The sequence below is a fragment of the Panthera tigris genome, chromosome E3 (assembly GCF_018350195.1).
Source record: "Panthera tigris isolate Pti1 chromosome E3, P.tigris_Pti1_mat1.1, whole genome shotgun sequence".
Classification (NCBI taxonomy): domain Eukaryota; kingdom Metazoa; phylum Chordata; class Mammalia; order Carnivora; family Felidae; genus Panthera; species Panthera tigris.
In genome coordinates this window covers 38,508,657-38,524,672 of record NC_056675.1, presented here as the reverse complement: position 1 = coordinate 38,524,672, position 16,016 = coordinate 38,508,657, and the positions used below count along the sequence as shown (strand labels likewise).

At 46.5% G+C, this 16,016-nt stretch overlaps 2 protein-coding genes across 3 annotated transcripts in view; both read right to left on the bottom strand.

Annotated features, from left to right (window-relative positions):
* Window positions 1–1,894: 1,894 nt before the first annotated feature.
* ZNF597 (zinc finger protein 597) lies at window positions 1,895–10,391 on the bottom strand. 2 transcript variants are annotated; one of them, XM_042971478.1, is made up of 4 exons: window positions 10,231–10,391; window positions 9,947–10,043; window positions 9,062–9,188; window positions 1,895–6,991 (listed from the first exon to the last, which is right to left on the bottom strand). In XM_042971478.1, the coding sequence occupies exons 1-4, from the start codon at window positions 10,389–10,391 to the stop codon at window positions 5,910–5,912; spliced, it is 1,467 nt and encodes a 488-aa protein (XP_042827412.1). In that variant the 3' UTR covers window positions 1,895–5,909. The 2 variants fall into 2 exon arrangements, with proteins under 2 accessions (XP_042827412.1, XP_042827411.1); XM_042971477.1 differs by lacking the exon at window positions 9,947–10,043 and having other exon boundaries at window positions 10,231–10,274.
* A 2,595-nt stretch (window positions 10,392–12,986) lies between these two features.
* LOC122234547 (translation initiation factor IF-2-like) overlaps window positions 12,987–16,016 on the bottom strand; it is a 10,796-nt gene continuing 7,766 nt past the window's right edge. Inside the window, exon 3 of the mRNA XM_042971199.1 lies at window positions 12,987–13,328. Within this exon, the coding sequence (XP_042827133.1) occupies window positions 13,300–13,328 (29 nt within the window). The 3' untranslated portion in view covers window positions 12,987–13,299. The remainder of the gene's footprint in view (window positions 13,329–16,016) is intronic.

The window sequence follows — 16,016 nt, the reverse complement described above, 5'->3', positions numbered from 1 at the left end:
CTCACTTCCTTCAAATGTGGCTCGTAGCAGTTGTGCATCTTTGCTGAATTATTCTTGCCAGGCAATAGAACATCTTTAACATTTTATCCTGAGAACTAGCTTAGTCAAGCTTTTTGCTAAATTCCTTACAGCTTTTCTCGGCCACTGTTAAACCTCCTGCCTACTTGAACTGACACCACCACTGCCTATTCCCTTTCTTCCAGTCAGTCTTGTAGCTGTATCCAACAGTGTAAAAGTAACAGGGCCACAGAAATGTCCTTCTTTATGCACAGTTTTAAGCACTTGCCACGTGTCTGGTCCCTGCGCCCACAGACATTAAAACATCCGTTTTATAATTACTATTCAATTTGGTAATGGTAGGTAGGGATGGGGGGGTGGTTACTGCTAAAAGAAAAAGTGTGTTAACAATTCTTAAGTAAAGAGCTTGGTGTATTTGAACTGAAAGTGCAGTTGGAGGGAGAGAGAGAGAATAAAGAAAGTGGCTGGAGTCGGCAGGGCAGTAATGGTTAGGAAGGTTGCATTGACTATTTTGGATGTTACCCTAAGGACGACGAGAAGCCAGTGGAAGATGTCAAGTTGGATGGTGACATGATCGGAGGTGTTGGCTGTGCTGGCAGAGACCGAGTGATGTGAGAGGTCGGAGGGCTGTTTCCGTCGACCTCAGCCAGTAGTTAAAGGTGGAGCCAGTGGAAACACAGAGAATCAGTCAGGTCTGAGAAACATTTCTGAGGTAGAATCCCCAGAACTTGATGATGGAATGCGCGAGTGGAGAAAGGGAGTGTGTTGGTAGCGTGAGCAATTGTGTGTGTGTGGCGCCACATACTGGAGGCAAACAGAGCAAGGACTAAAAAGCGTGAGTTCGGGGTAGGGCATGTGCTTTGATGTGTCGGGGACATCCAAAGGAAGATGTCTCACAGCCACTTGAATATAGGGATCTGGAGCGCAGGGAGAGAAGAAATCTGGGCTACACATAAAGCGACGTCTTCGCAGTCATAGGAGTGGCGAAGCTCGCTTGGCGGCGGGGGGACCCTGCAGTCAGGTGAGCCCAGGATACTCTAAAGAAGCACGTTAGAATTCGGCTGCGGGACACACAGAAAGCAGACGGAGACTGGCGCCGGGTCTAGCGAGAAGCACAAAGCGTCCCTTTCCACAAGCCAAAGGCACGCGAGCAAGGCGTGCCCGCAGTTTCGCGCTGTCAAAGCAGGGCTCGGGCCGGGGAGGTAGCGCGGGCTCCTCCCGCCCTCGGGGCGGTCGGTGCCTAGAGTCGCGGGGCAGAGAATCGTTCGGTCCCAGTCACACCCGTGGCGCGGAGGGCAAGACCTGAGGGACCCGTAGCAAACTCTCCCGGGCCGCGGCCCAATTTCTGCGAAGACCACCCCGCGGTGAGTCCCGGGGGTGGGTCAGGGGCCCCGCCAGGACAGCCGCCGCATGACCGCCACAATTCGCGCCACGGCCGCCCCGGGAGCGCGCAGCCGCGCCACCCGAAGAGGGCACCGGAAGTGAGCGCGCGACTTCCTGTTCCCAGCCCGGCGGGCCGCTCTAGCGCGTCTCATCTCGCTGCCATTCCCGCCGGCCTGCGCTCCTTGACCGCGCAGAGGCCCTGGGAGCCGAACCGCGGGAGGGCGGCTCGTACCCCCGGCGCTGGGCGGGCAGCACGAGGGCACTCCCCTGGATGCGCGGTCGGAGGTGCGGGACTCCGGACCGCCGCGGCGGGAGGGGACATCGAAGTCCTGGGCGGTCCCACGGTTCGCGCTGGAATTTTCCTTTGCGATTTTTACCTCCATTATTACGTGGCTCGAAGTCACTCGTTCACACTGCAAACCACAATCCCGCCAGTTTTCAAAACTCGCTGCCATGTAAAACCACTGCAGTGTAAAAGAAAAAGTTCACTTCATTGCATCATCAAGAACAGCATTTATTAGATGCCAAATCGCGTGTCAGATAGACAATCACAGCCTAGTGACAGCGTGCATTCTGGAGCTAAGAGTGATGAGAATATACCAAAATCTGTAAAATCAAAACATTAGACAGTACAAGTGCATACAACAAACATACTTCTGAGGTATTCAGAGGAACTAGAGATTGCAGCATTTTCTCAGGGTTATACAAATGTACATATATGTTATAGTACCTCCACCCCCCCACTCCCCCCACCCCCACCCCCGAGAGTGTTCATGAAGGAGGGATGTTGAAAACTAAAAGACAAAAAACCTGTAGTCAGATGGGCGGTGAAAAGATGGGTAGTGATCATCCTGATATTAGTTCTCTCAGTCTACAAAACGAAAACAGATGAGTAGGCATACTTCAAATAAGACCATTTAGTTACTTTTACTTTTTAAACAGATGGCCAAAGCAAAAACACTTTACTACTGAAATCCTATAAAGACAACAAGCTTAATGAACAATTCAAAATAGACTATTTAGATAAACTATAATCTACTTTGTACACATGTGCAGTACTGGCAGATTAAGCAAAATCTGGGGTATTAGACCGTATAACACGCTGCAGTCATCAGAACAATGCCACGTAATTACATGGAATCTCAGAAGTCAAAGACTCAAAACACCATTTACTGTGAAATGTAACTTGTTTTTAGTTGTAACTCCCTTTATACTGGGTTAGTCATTTTCTGTGTTAAATGGGGAGATGTGAATAGCCTATCAACTACTGTAACGAAGCTCTAAACAGAACTATTTTGAGTCCAACTCCTTTGGGATTAACAACTAAATTCCACCACTTCTTTAGTTATAAAATATAAACTGGACCTCTGAATTCTACTGGAATAATGCTGTCTGTAGCAATGATGGTTGTTAATGTGCCATGATATTCAGGCGATCACGTTAAAGACATGTTTGATAGACATTTTTTTAATCCATCAACAGAAATCAAATTTGTTCAAAAGTCAATTTCTTCGTACAAAGTTCTCACCCTGCATAGTATGTCAACATCCATGCCGCAAAAGGTAATGAACCAACCACTCCTAACGATAAACTCCTGCATATATTGTTTTATCCAGTATTTGTTAATACTAACATAGTTGGCTAATATCTCTGACTTAATGACAAACTGCGAAATCTATCTCCATCAGTTGACACTGTAAACAGAAGGGTAAAAAAGCCATCATCGTAAAAACAGCATGGATTTCATTGGTGAACTCACCCTTTCTTCCAACTCCTTGGGCTCAGAGCAGCTTGAATTACATCCAGCAAGTGTGTTTACGTGCAAATGCACAATAAGGCAACAATTGAAAATATGCCTCTTTCACAGTAACTGACACTCAAACTGGTTTTTCTTTTCTTTTTTTTTTTTTTTTTCCTACATACTGGTCGTTAGCAATGGTTACTACACCACAAAGGCATTTTAATTACACTTCTGTGTATGTTAATGTCTTTATAAAAATGCTATTTTTCTTATCAATTATGGAGGCTTGACATAATCTTACAAAGTCTAGAGAATAAACAAAAATGTAAAACCTGAAATTAATTGTGAAGGAAGCCTCATCTGGAAAGGTGACTTCCCACAGTGAGGTGCAGAACAGCACTTACAGCATAAAGGCTCACCCTCCCCCATACTGTCTTAGGAGCAAAGGAAAGGACGACAGCTTCCATGTCTTATGTCAGCCCCATTCTGCACAAGCGCCTTCTAAGATAGCCTTCCCTACTTCTTTCTGCAGCAACTCTGCAAGCAGGGGCTTCTTTCCCAGTTTCATTCCCCACCCCGCAACCCTGTTCATTCGGCTGAAACAGGAGAGCCCCTAATACGTGATAATGCTCCCACCAAAGGCGGAAGCAGGGGAGCTGGCAGATATTACTTTCTGGTGTTTAGCAAAGTACATCCCAAAGTTGGCTGATAAGAAATCCAACTAGAGACCATCTTTCTACACAATTCTAAGCTCCCCAGAGACTTGCTGAAGAAAAACCTGCAGATAACTTCACTTTTTAATTTAAGATCCGAAAGCCCCAGCGGACTGGTGTCTCGTATTGAGTGGAGACATCCAAAACAGAGAGTCAAACGTGACCCTGACATTCAGATCACAGGGTCTCAACTGTGGAGCTGCAAACAAGAAACAAGACCGACAAAAAGGGAGTTAGGAGTGAGCTGGGTTGGGGTCTCCATTTCCCTTACTCCCCAGGAATACTTTCTTGCCTCTGCACAGTGTTAAGAGCTTAGAGCAGCAGCCTCCATCATTTTGTATATTCAGTTCTCAACCTGCTGTCCTGTAGAAAAACCACATCTTCCAAGTACTACTTGCCTAAAGAGGCGTACTATTGCTCACGCGGTTTCCCAGTGACAACCCCATTTTAGTCAATGCCATACTTCTATAGTGTTTAAGTAGAGTAAGACCATTCTCACATCCTGATCAAAAGGCCATTTAAAAACAGCTTTGCTGATAGGTACACAGTTTTTCTTTAAAGCGAAATCGTGTATGAATGTATCTTTACAAGATTCCCTGATTCTTGAACATGAATGACCAACCCATTTAAGAATATCTTGCTCCAATATTTATATGTTAACGGCAGTATCTAAAGACTTACGTGGTGTCAGGTAGTTTGGTGAAACTCTTAAGCGTTCTCTGTACGTATTTTTCTTTGGAGATGAAGAGGACATTTTGTTTTTTAAACCAAAACCCAACTAAAACCATAAGGACTGTACTCTGTAGAGTCTGCAGTCTCTGATCTGATCACAGGGATGGGAATTTGAACCGGAAGTCTTGGGGAATCTTTCTTTTGCTTTATAAGCATACATGTAAGTCAGGCTTGGGATAAAGCACAGGGCAGTGGAGGGGTTCTAGGATGCATGTGCACAGGGTAGCCTCCATGATGACCGCCCTCATCCACCCAGCTCAGCCTCCCCGGTGGCTTGCGGCCCCAACACAAAGCCAACACACAACGATACTGAAGAATGCACAACCTTTACCGTCAGAGGGACCCAAGGTTAAGTGCCGGCTTCAGTACATTGCTATTTTCGTCTTGGGCAACGTACTGACTTTGACTTTACCCTCTGTGGGCTTCAGTTTCCTCATTTATGAAACAAGGATAACCCTTTCTCTGTCAGATTTATCCTGAAGATTAAATTAGATCATATACCAGGTTCACTAAACACCAGCTACTATTACTCATAGAAAGGCAGGTAATGTGCTTTGGTAGAGACTTAGAGGTAAATCCTTTCAGAGAGAAGCAAGTAACTTTCACTCAAGGCCAGGCACCAGAAGGGGCTACAGTCAGACTGTCAAAACTCCTTGCAAGTGAGTCAGAAAGGCCAGTGGCATCAGATCTCAGAATGGGAACTCCAAAGATACTAATCGGCATCATAACACCAACCTGTCCACCTATTTGGGAACTTTCCACACCAGAAATACAAGCTTCCAAACCACTTCAGAAACTAGCACGTGAAATATCAGCTCTCAGAACAAATGTTACATTCAGAGAGTTATAGTCAAAAAAAGCGTAACACAGAGATGCATTACTTTCCTAGACACGAGATCTGCAGAACTGGCAAAAAAATAAAACAAAATTCTTCTCCTTCCAGAAGTGAACTTACAAACCATGTAACAAAATTAAAACAACTCCAGCAAAACTTTCAGTTTAATGAAAACTGAATTAAAAAAAAGTTCTGTATCATTATCTGGCTCATCCAAATGGTATCTGAACAGCGAGTGAGTTACTGAATCCTGGCTTCATTCACTGGCTGTGACAATGATTATGCTTCCTCGGTTATAAAGTAGAAATCACAGTGCCCAAAGCAAGGTTGGGGTGCAGGGCACGGAATGCGTGTCACGCGTCTGGCATATAAAGGACAACTCCTCCCTGGTTTTCAGTACAGATACGGAAAAAGCAGAGTAGGAATGCAAACTGGCTATATTTACATGGTGGTTTTCTTATGGGTTTGCTGATGAATAACGAGATGTCTATTCAACCTGAAACTTTTTCCCACACGTGGTACGTTTAAAAGGCTCCTCTCCTGTGTGGCTCTTCTGGTGGCATGCGAGCTCTGAGTCCAAAATAGAGCTCTTTGTACATGTTTTACATTTATGGGGCTTTTCCCCTCTGTGAATGCTCTGATGGGAAATAAGCTCAGAGACACGGAGGAAGGTCACTGCGCACTCGGGACATTTTAAGGGTTTGAATTTTGAGAACAAAAGCAAATTTTCTCTGCAGTCACCGCAGTGTTCAGCGTCGTCCTCACAGTCGTCCTCGTGGCCCTGCTCGGGGAGGACAGAGTGTGAGGGCTGTCCAAAGCACTTCACACACCGAGTGCACGGGTACCGGGTGGCTGACGTGTGCGTTTCCTCACGCGAAGCAAGATTTGTCTTCTGACCGAAACCTTTACGACAGTCGGTACATTCATAGGCTTTTTTGGCAGCGTGGGTTTTCTGATGCTGTGCCAACCCTGGGGGCCACAAAGAACCTCTCCCACAGATGCCACATGTGTGGGGCGTCTCCTTTATGTGGCTATTCATGTGCCGAGACAGATGTGAGTGCTGGCGGAAGCTGCTGCCGCACTCAGCACACTTACAAGGCTTCTCGCCAGCGTGGCTTCTCCTGTGTGTCCTCAGGTCAGCTCTGTGATTGAAAATCTTCCCACAGTCACCACGTTTATACTTCTTCTCTCCTGAATGAGTTCTCTGATGCAAAACAAGGTATGAATTATCACTGAAGCTTTGGTCACATTCAGGACACTTATACAAATTTTTGGCTTCTTCCCCAGAAAATTCAAGAATTTCAGAAAGTGCTGTAGTTTCTAGACATTGAGGTGGGTCTATTAATGGAGTATGGTTTTTGATGGTAACTAATAGGCTTTTGAACCTTTTCTTGCAAGCAGGAGTTCCACCTGATACTTTCCTTTCAGGGTCTCCACCTCCGGTCTCAGAAGATTTTTCTGGGTAATAGACAAGGGGCACAGCAATGGAGGAGTTTTCTGGGGCCAGTTCCTCAACTCCCATAGAGTCTAGATTTAACTGCTGAGTAATCTCAGTCTTGCCTTTCCCTCCTGCAGATAAAAACAAAAGAAAGCAAAACATAGACAGCACCCTCAGGTGGTACTGGGAAAGAAGCTAGTTACACAGAGGACCGAGAAACTGTGGACGGCTTATCCTAGAACCCAGACACTGATGCACTGTACAAAATCAGGCCAGCAGGCTCTACTGGCTTCCCCACGGATCCGGTGGTAGGTGAGCCTGTGAGGGGTGGAAGGAGAAAAGAGCTGTAACTAAGTCAGGGTCCAGTGGGATAGGAACTAAGGGCACTCTTGGTACACACTGCCTACAGGGGGTTTCCAGTTAGTCTCCTATGTCTCCAGAACTTTTCATCATTTATGCGATCTCAAGTGACAGCTGAGCAACCACAACTGGAAGAGAGACTGGGGTTCATATTGAAGAGAGAAAAAGAGAGAGCAAGTAAGGATTGTTCTATCTAGCAGAGAAACACTGTGCTTATTACAAATAGTTTTATTGTCACTAGGAGAGTTCTTCAAAATTTCTTTACCTCTCCCCGAGGAAAGATCAATGTAGAGTGCCGTGCATGCAGCAGCCAAATAAGAACCAGTCTCGCTCCTAGGATGGCTAACAGACCTTGGGCCTGCCAAAAAGCATTCCTTTTTAACATCTGTCCAAATATTCTTAATTTATAAAGCCAACATGTCAATGCAAAAAGAGTCTGTCCTTCTGGAGAAACAGCCCTATGATTGCCCCAGTGCACTGCCCAGAAAGGGTTTCTGGGTTGCAGTGCAGTGTAGGAATTCAAATGATACCCAATGGTTTTACTGACTCGAGGAGACCAAATTCAGGGATGCCGAGACGGCTAGGATTTGACAGCAAAATACTGGGGACGAGACAGGTGCCCAGGCAGAGCTCTGGGCATCTAGCTAGGGTCCCCTTAAGACTTTGGCTGAGTATTAGTCTTTAAGCGCATGTGAGAAAACTACCCCAGACTGGAAAAAGAATCATCAAAAAGGGATAGAACAAGCTTCAGAGTTCACACAATAGTTCAATAGTTCGTGTTCCCCACCAGCCAAAGTGGAACACACAAGGCATCGGGCAGTATCCTCAGAAAGACTGCGTGAGCAGCAGGTCAGATCAGCCCTAGACTAAAGGCTGCTCTGAATACACCCCAACAAAGCAAAGAGCAAGCCCTGAAAGGATCACACTGATCCCAAATAACTTAAATGCAAAGTCCAAAAATATTTTAAAAAGTACAACAAAAGCCAACATCCAACAACGTGAAACTGACAATGTCCAGCATCCAATCAAAAATTATTAGACAGGTAAAGAAGCAGAAAACTATGACCCATAAGTAGGAGCACAATCAATTAACAGAAACAGATCTAGAAATGACACAGATGGTAAAAATAGAAAGAATGTTAGAATACCTGTAACTCTGATATGATATAGTTCCAAAAGTCAATCCTAGTCAGAGACAAACACCACTCCGGCATGGGAACATTTCTGCATACAGCTCCCCTTAGGTGAAAAAGGCATAGCACCCCTTTAAGAGTAAATTAATTTTGGGGCGCCTGGGTGGCTCAGTCGGTTGGGCAGCCGACTTCGGCTCAGGTCATGATCTCGCGGTCCGTGGGTTAGAGCCCCGCATCAGGCTCTGTGCTGACCGCTCGGAGCCTGGAGCCTGTTTTGGATTCTGTGTCTCCCTCTCTCTCTGACCCTCCCCCGTTCATGCTCTGTCTCTCTCTGTCTCAAAAATAAATACACGTTAAAAAAAAAAAGAGTAAATTAATTTTGAATCTTTAACAAAGGACAGTAACTTACACTCATGAGGTTTTGCAAGTAAAACTGTAAACTGACTATAACAAATATTTGGGAAGATTAGTAGGTACTGCCAGGTTTCGTGCAAAACCATAGTCACTGTATTAGATTGGATTTTTTGTCTTAAGAAATCATCTCATCCTTTGAAAACCGCAAAGTTCTGTCATGCAAGTTCTTATCGTATCCACATAGATCACCCAGAGATAGGTCCCACTGCCCCATACCAACATGTCAACGAGACATGAGATCCTGCTCCTAGAACTGACCAAAGTTCCAAAATGCAGGAAAAATAACTGCCTTACCCATCAAGGCCATCTCCTCGAAACCCTCCTGTGTAGTGTCTCTGCTGAGGGACCTCTGGACAGAGTGCAGACACACACACTCCTCTTGAGAAAAAAACACAGCCAGATCCTCAAACAGCATCGGTCCCTGAAACAACATTAGAGCCCATCTCAGGACAAAAGGCCCTAAGGCCACCCCCTCACTCGGTGTAGGCGGGGAAGAGCTAGAAACATCAGACCAAGGAAGAAATGGGCTTGGTGTCAAAGGTTCCTGAGTGCTGAGGATGATGTATAAATGGGTTTTGGGGGGGGGGGGGGAGGGGAAGAGTGGTGTAAATCGCAAAGGAGTGAAAATAGACATAATTTTTGAGGCAGTGGTATAAGGACCAAGACGGTGAACTGTGAGAAGTTCTAGAAGAGACTTCTCCTTGCTAGTCTCTCTCCTTCCACATGACACTCACTGCTAAGCTCTCTTTAGAATCACATCCGGGCCTTGCCCTCCTTCGTTCAGTTTACCAGTGTTCTAAACCAATAGAGCCTCGATGTGATTAAGAATCACCTGGGGTTTTGTTTGTTGTGTTTGTTTGTTTGTTTTTGTATTTATTCAAAAGGTGTGGGGTGACCCTAGAAATCTTCAGTTGGAGCAACATTCCAGAAAGACACTTTGAGATACTCATAGCCTTCACCAATGGGCCCTGCTCCCAGTTGGTGGTTCAGAAAGGTTTTGAGGAGCCATTTCTCCCAAGCGCCTGGTCTAGGAACAAAGACAGCTTGGTCAAAGGGCTTTTGGGGGATGAGGAGCCCTCCCACAGAAAGGGGCGTTCCTAACCCTCTTCCAAAGAAGGACAGGTAGAGGCTGGAAAATATCGAGAGGAACGGGGACCCCGAGAAGGGACCTAGTCTTACCTGGGCCCCGGTTGTCGGGAGCGTGGACTCCATCTCGGGGTGGGGGTGGGGGAGGGGAATGCCTTCCTCAAGTCGACACACTGACTTCGGGACAGATCTGGGAGGAGAGAGAATAACCCCCCGAGGGGCCAACTGGCTGCACTCCCAGGGCTCCCTCGCTTTTCCAACCCCTTTAAAACCTGAGCCGACCGCTCTTCGTGGCTCAGCCTCGGAGGGGCCGATCCCGGGCCGGCCAGGTGCCACCTACCGCTGTGAGACTAACGATCCTAGAAAATCTCCCGTACCCGGAGAGAAGGAGCAGAGGCCGACGCCCCACTGACTCTCCAGACCTAGAGCCCGAGGCACTGCTAGATTCCCACGCTCCTTTACGTGGGAGCTGCCGGGAAAGCCTCCGGAAACGGCACGCCCCCTTGCGTTTTCGAAACCCTGCCCTGTGATTGGCCATCGCTGCCTCCGAAGGGGCAGTCCTTCTCGTGTGTTGACCAATCGAGCCCGCTAAGGGAGGACGGCTCTCTCACGGAGCGTGCTGGGAAATGTGGTTTTTCATCCATCTCTCGAAGAAAGTATTTCCGGATCCGCTTCCTGAGTCTCCGGGGTGAGCTCCTGCCCGCTTACCTGCAGGCAGGTAAGTGAATAGGTAGGGTGTGAAGAGATAGGGTGATCCCAGAGCGACGTAACGTTTCAGGGAATAAAGAAAGCAAGACCGGGAGACTCCAGAACCCGAAAGACTGTCGGCCCTGAAATGTGGGTTCGAGCGGCAAGTGTCCCCTGTGGATCCGAAACGTCGGTGCGGACGGGGTGAGGTGAGGGAGTGGCCAGGAGTGCACGTCCTAGTCTCGGCCTGTGCAATAAAGTCCGCTGTATCTGGGACGGACTGTGGGGCGGTGGAATGAAAAGGGGTGTCTTCTGCGTGGACAAAGTTCAGATCAGCTTCGGCCGGTTACTAGTCTCGCATGCGATGTTTTCTCGTGACCTGTGGCTGCAGCCCAGCTGAGCCAGATCAAGCGGGAATAGAGCAATAGGCTTGTTTCGTGAGACACGTATACCTCCGAATACCTCACATTCGTCCGGCCCCATCGCCACATAGTTTACACTTGACGGACTGGGTGCCGTGGTGTAGGGATTTGGAATTTAAAATTGAGCTCCTTCCCACGCTTTGCCACTAATTGCTTGGGTTACCTTGGTTAATATACAACTTTGCTTTTCTCAGCTTCAAAGAGCTCCGGATGCTTCTCCTCAGAGAGTGGTTTCAAGTAAGTTGTCCGTTTACAAAGGTGTCGATATACAAAGGTGAAAAAACAATTGAGATAATAAGTAATAGAAAATTCTGGGTAAGTCTCAGTATGTTTTCTTATTCTGGTGCCAAGCATGTGCGTGTAGCTAAAGGGTTCCTCAAGAAATGGTTGCATGGTTACCGCAACAGTGTCATTGGAATTGACAAAATAAGTAGTGGGAATGGGAGGAATATCAGCTAGTATGGTTTCAGTTGCAAGTAGCAGAAAACCCAAGAAAACTATGTTCAAGAGTAGGGCAGGTAAAGGTTGGTTAATCCAGTTTCTCGGTGACACCAAGGTCCCAATGTTTCCATGTTTCTCCTCTGCCATTCTTAGCATGTTGGCGGAGGTGACAATGGAATCCACATAATACATGCAGATGTGCAGTGTACCAGGTACCTACCCATCCCAAACCAGTCATTCTCAAGAGCAAAAAGACTATAGCTACCGTAATTGATTTTGATCAACCGTGGCTCACCGCCTAGCACTGGTGGAAGGACTCACCTTCCCCTGGCCTTTGACCCTCACAAAATCATGGCTCCGTCGGAAAAGAAAGAGAAAGCAGTAGAACAGATGTCGAATAGATAACTAAGAGCGTCCGCCACAAATGACATCTGTGGACAGCAAAGAGCTAGGCCTTCTGGGAATGGGTTACAAAAGAGGTATCTGGGGATCCCGGGAGGAAGGAGAAAGGTTGCGAAAGCAGAGGTGGAAGAATGAGAAGGACAAACTCAGCGACTCGCCAGACGGAGTCAAGGCAGAGATGTGCAAGAACAGCTGACAGCCTGGTACGCGGAGGTCTAGACTCAAAGCACATTCATCATAGAATCATGGTAGTGCTCGAGCAGTCGTCTTTCCCCCTCTTCCTTTGGGCTTTTATTTAACGCTATTCTTATATCAGGGATATCTCATTCGGGGCTCACATTCTCTTGATTTTGATTTCTGGCCCTTTCACCAAGAATAAGAGGCTCTCCTGGCCCTTTCCTTTGAACTTTGGTCTCATTACAAAGATATAAGCACAGTTTCCAATGACCAGAAGTGAAACTGTGGAATTAACTCAATGAATAACCAGAGAGAGAGGGCTACCTCTGAAGTGGGAGAGGAAACAAAATCTTCCCTAGACCTTCTAACTACCAGAACTATGCAAGTAGATCAAGAAGGGAGCTTGAAAGTTTGCGGGGCAGCTCTGTGGCTCAGTGAGTTAAGTGTCAGACTCTTGATTTCAGCTCAGGTCATGATGTCACGGTTCATGGATTGAGCCCCGTGTTTGGCTCTGCACTGACAGTGCAGAGCCTGCTTGGGATTCTCTCTCTCCCTTTCTTTCTCTGCCCCTCCCTCGCTCATGAGCCTCCCACCCCCCATTAAATAAATAAACATAAAAAAATTTTTTTTTTGGTAGAGCACAAGCAGGGTAGGGGCAGAGAGAGGGGGACAGAGGATCCGAAGCAGACTCTAAGCTGATGGCAGCAAGACCAATGTGGGGCTTAAACTCACGAACCATGAGATTATGACCTGAGCCGAAGTCAAAATGCTCAACCAACTGAGCCACCCAGGTGTCCCAATAAATAAACATTTTTTTGAAAATAGGGATACAGGGGCGCCTGGGTGGCTCAGGCGGTTGAGTGTCCAATTTCAGCTCAGGTCATGATCTCACCATCTGTGAGTTCGAGTCCTGCGTCAGGCTTTGTGCCAATAGTGCAGAGCCTGGAGCCTGCTTCAGATTCTGTGTCTCCCTCTCTCTCTGCCCCTTTCCCGCTCGTGCTCTCTCTCTCCCAAAAATAAAATAAAAATAACAAATAAAATGAAAACAGGATACAAAACTATATGTAAGACAATGTCATTATTAAAAACATACCGAAGAGAGCAATAAGGACACGTGCACATTTTGAGTGTTCATCTTGGGTTGGTGAGCCAAGGGTAATTTTTTCCTCTTTATGCTCTTCTATATTTTTCTTATTCCAGTGGGTGTGCATTTCTTCCAAAATTAGCACGGCAGTTAAGGCAGGAGTGTGGAGTTGGGCGGTGTGGGCTGAAATTGCTCCCAACACCTTAACAGCCCTAACATCTTGGATTCCTTATTTAACCTCTCAAGGCCTCAGTTTCCATTGCTGCAAAATAGGAACAATGAGCATAACTACCTCATGTCATTATTAGGACGATTAAATGAGATACTATGTCATACAACACCTGAGCATAATAGAAGTGCTCAGAAAGTATGCGCTTCATAATTGAAAAGGTTTTTTTTTTAAGTTTATGTATCTATTTTGAGAGAGACAGAGACCGCGCAAGTGGCGAGGGGCAGGGAGAGAGAGAATCCCAAGCGGGCTCCGTGCTGCCAGCACAGAGCACAACATGGGGCCCAAACTCATAAAACCACGAGATCATGACCTGAACTGAAACCAAGAGTAGGACGCTTGACCAACTGAGCCACCCAGGCGCCCCTGAAAAGGTTTTTAAATAAGATGACGATACATTGGTTCTTTAGCAATTAGATACGTTGTTGTAATCCACACAGAGCTTCCTGTAGTGATGTGTTTCCCGGGAGCTTGGAAGAAGGAGAATTAAGGCTGAACTTTGAGAATTACACTGAGAAAATGGAAATGAAATCACATTTCTGTACAAAAAAAAAAAAAGTAACCTCAAGCAAAGCCTGGAAAGTTAATCAAGTTCTGATTTAAGGGTCTGAAAAGGGATGTATTTACAGAGGGGTCTAGTCAGAGTGGAACCAAGTGGAAGAAGAGTCAGCAAGAGTCCGGCACCCTCTGGCATTGCTCAGACAAAGGAACGTTGAACGTGTGGGGCAAACATTCCTACACTAGACAAGGTCTCCCTTAAGACTCTGTTTCCGTTCCTTGCATACCCTGTTTACCAAGAACGTTCTGATTCGCAACGTAGCTTCCCAGGAATACTAGAGAGGAATTGGTGTCTGGAGTGGGGATAGGAGTACTCCAGTGACCCTTAACCATAAACAGGGGGACCAGCATTTGGCTTCAGCCTCAGTCTTTGTGAATCCGAGCCGTAATCCCAGTCTTAGGGTACACCGATGATATAAATGGAGAACGAGACCCTGGCACTCAGAGTCGGAGAGAGGGAAACCTGCTTGTCACCATATCTCCTTCGGTCTGTGCTTCTGAGAATGTACCATGGGCATGGCACGCATACTTCTCAAACAAATGTTTTATGTCAGAAGATCGCCCATCCGCCTGTTAAACGAAAACCAAAACCACATGCTGGACACATTAGTGAAAATCAGATAAAGAGATATAAATGGTTAATAAAAATAGGAGAAAGTGATCACACTTACTAAGAAATACACATTAAAATGAGATCTTATCACTTAGATGCAGAGAGGTAAGGAATGATAATACCCCATGTTGGTGATGCTGTGTGGGACAGGAGCGTTCTCAGGCTTGGTGTCAGAATAAACCACTAAAACTGTTCTGGCAGGAGTTTGTTTCCAAATTGAAATGTGGCCAATTAAAAATAAGTTTGGGGGGCGCCTGGGTGGCGCAGTCGGTTAAGCGTCCGACTTCAGCCAGGTCACGATCTCACGGTCCGTGAGTTCGAGCCCCGCGTCAGGCTCTGGGCTGATGGCTCGGAGCCTGGAGCCTGTTTCCGATTCTGTGTCTCCCTCTCTCTCTGCCCCTCCCCCGTTCATGCTATGTCTCTCTCTGTCCCAAAAATAAATTAAAAAACGTTGAAAAAAAAAATTAAAAAAAAAAAATAAGTTTGGGGTGCCTGGGTGGCTCAATCAGTTAAGCGTCTGACTCTTGGTTTCAGCTCAGGTCACGATCTCAACAGTTTTGTGGGTTCAAGCGCCACTGTGAATGTGAAGCCTGCTTGGGATTCTCTGTCTCCTTCTTTCTCTCTGCCCCTTCCCCACTTGCACTGTCTCTGTCTCTCTCAAAATAAATACATAAACTTAAAAAAAAATAATTTTAACCAATGTTCTAGGAATTTTTCCTAAAGAAATAAAATGGGGCACCTGGGTGGCTCAGTTAGTTGAGCATTTGATTCTTGATTTTGGCTCTGGTCATGATCCTAGGGTCACGGGATGGAGCCACATGTCGAGTTCTGCACTGAGCATGGAGTGGGTTTGGGATTCACTCTCTCTCTCTCTCTCTCTCTCTCTCTGCCCCTCTCTCTGGCTCATTCTCTCTCTCTCTCTCTAAACAAAAAAAAAAATAAAAGGAATAATCTGCAGTGTGTGCATGTTTCTGTACAAAGTTGTTAGTTGCAGTAGTAATATTGTTTATAACCTGAATGTGTGTGTATTGCTGGGGAAACCTGATTGCCGGCCTCTGCTATCCCCCTCCCCAACCCTAGTCCATTTGAGTAGCGAATAGGGCCCTATGTAGGTAGTATCACTCAGGATTGGTGTAAGAGAGTAGTACCCAACTTTGTTCCTCTATGGGCCAGATGACAGCCTGGGGACCAGAGGGGAGAGGTGAAAATTTAAATGCCTTGATTTCTGGAGAGACCTTGACCTTGGAGATTCATAGAACAATAAGTATGTATTACTTCCAAAATTAGCAGAGTGATGAAGCCAGGGCTCGGGGAGGGCAGAGCCAGCCCATGTAGATGGTACTTTGCTGCTCACTCTGGCCCAGAGAAGCCTGATTACCTCCTATCTCCAAGGCTGGAAAAGAGTTCTGGAGCAGAGGAAGCAGGAATTGAGGGTTTCCCTTCATGTACTCCCTGGAGTACTGCCTGTGCTTGGCAGCTTGGAATGTGGCTAATCTACAGGAGTAGCTGGCTCTCCTCAAGGGTAGTGCCTCTAGAAATCTCTCTGCTTG

Excerpts from the sequence above, each read along its gene's own strand:
- ZNF597 (XM_042971478.1), bottom strand. The coding sequence starts at position 10,391 with ATGGCCAATCACAGGGCAGGGTTTCGAAAACGCAAGGGGGCGTGCCGT. Across the intron at positions 10,044-10,230 it reads CCTCTGCTCCTTCTCTCCGG|ATCTGTCCCGAAGTCAGTGT; the intron begins GTACGGGAGATT and ends CTCTCCTCCCAG. Across the intron at positions 9,189-9,946 it reads TCCCGACAACCGGGGCCCAG|GGACCGATGCTGTTTGAGGA; the intron begins GTAAGACTAGGT and ends ATGTTGTTTCAG.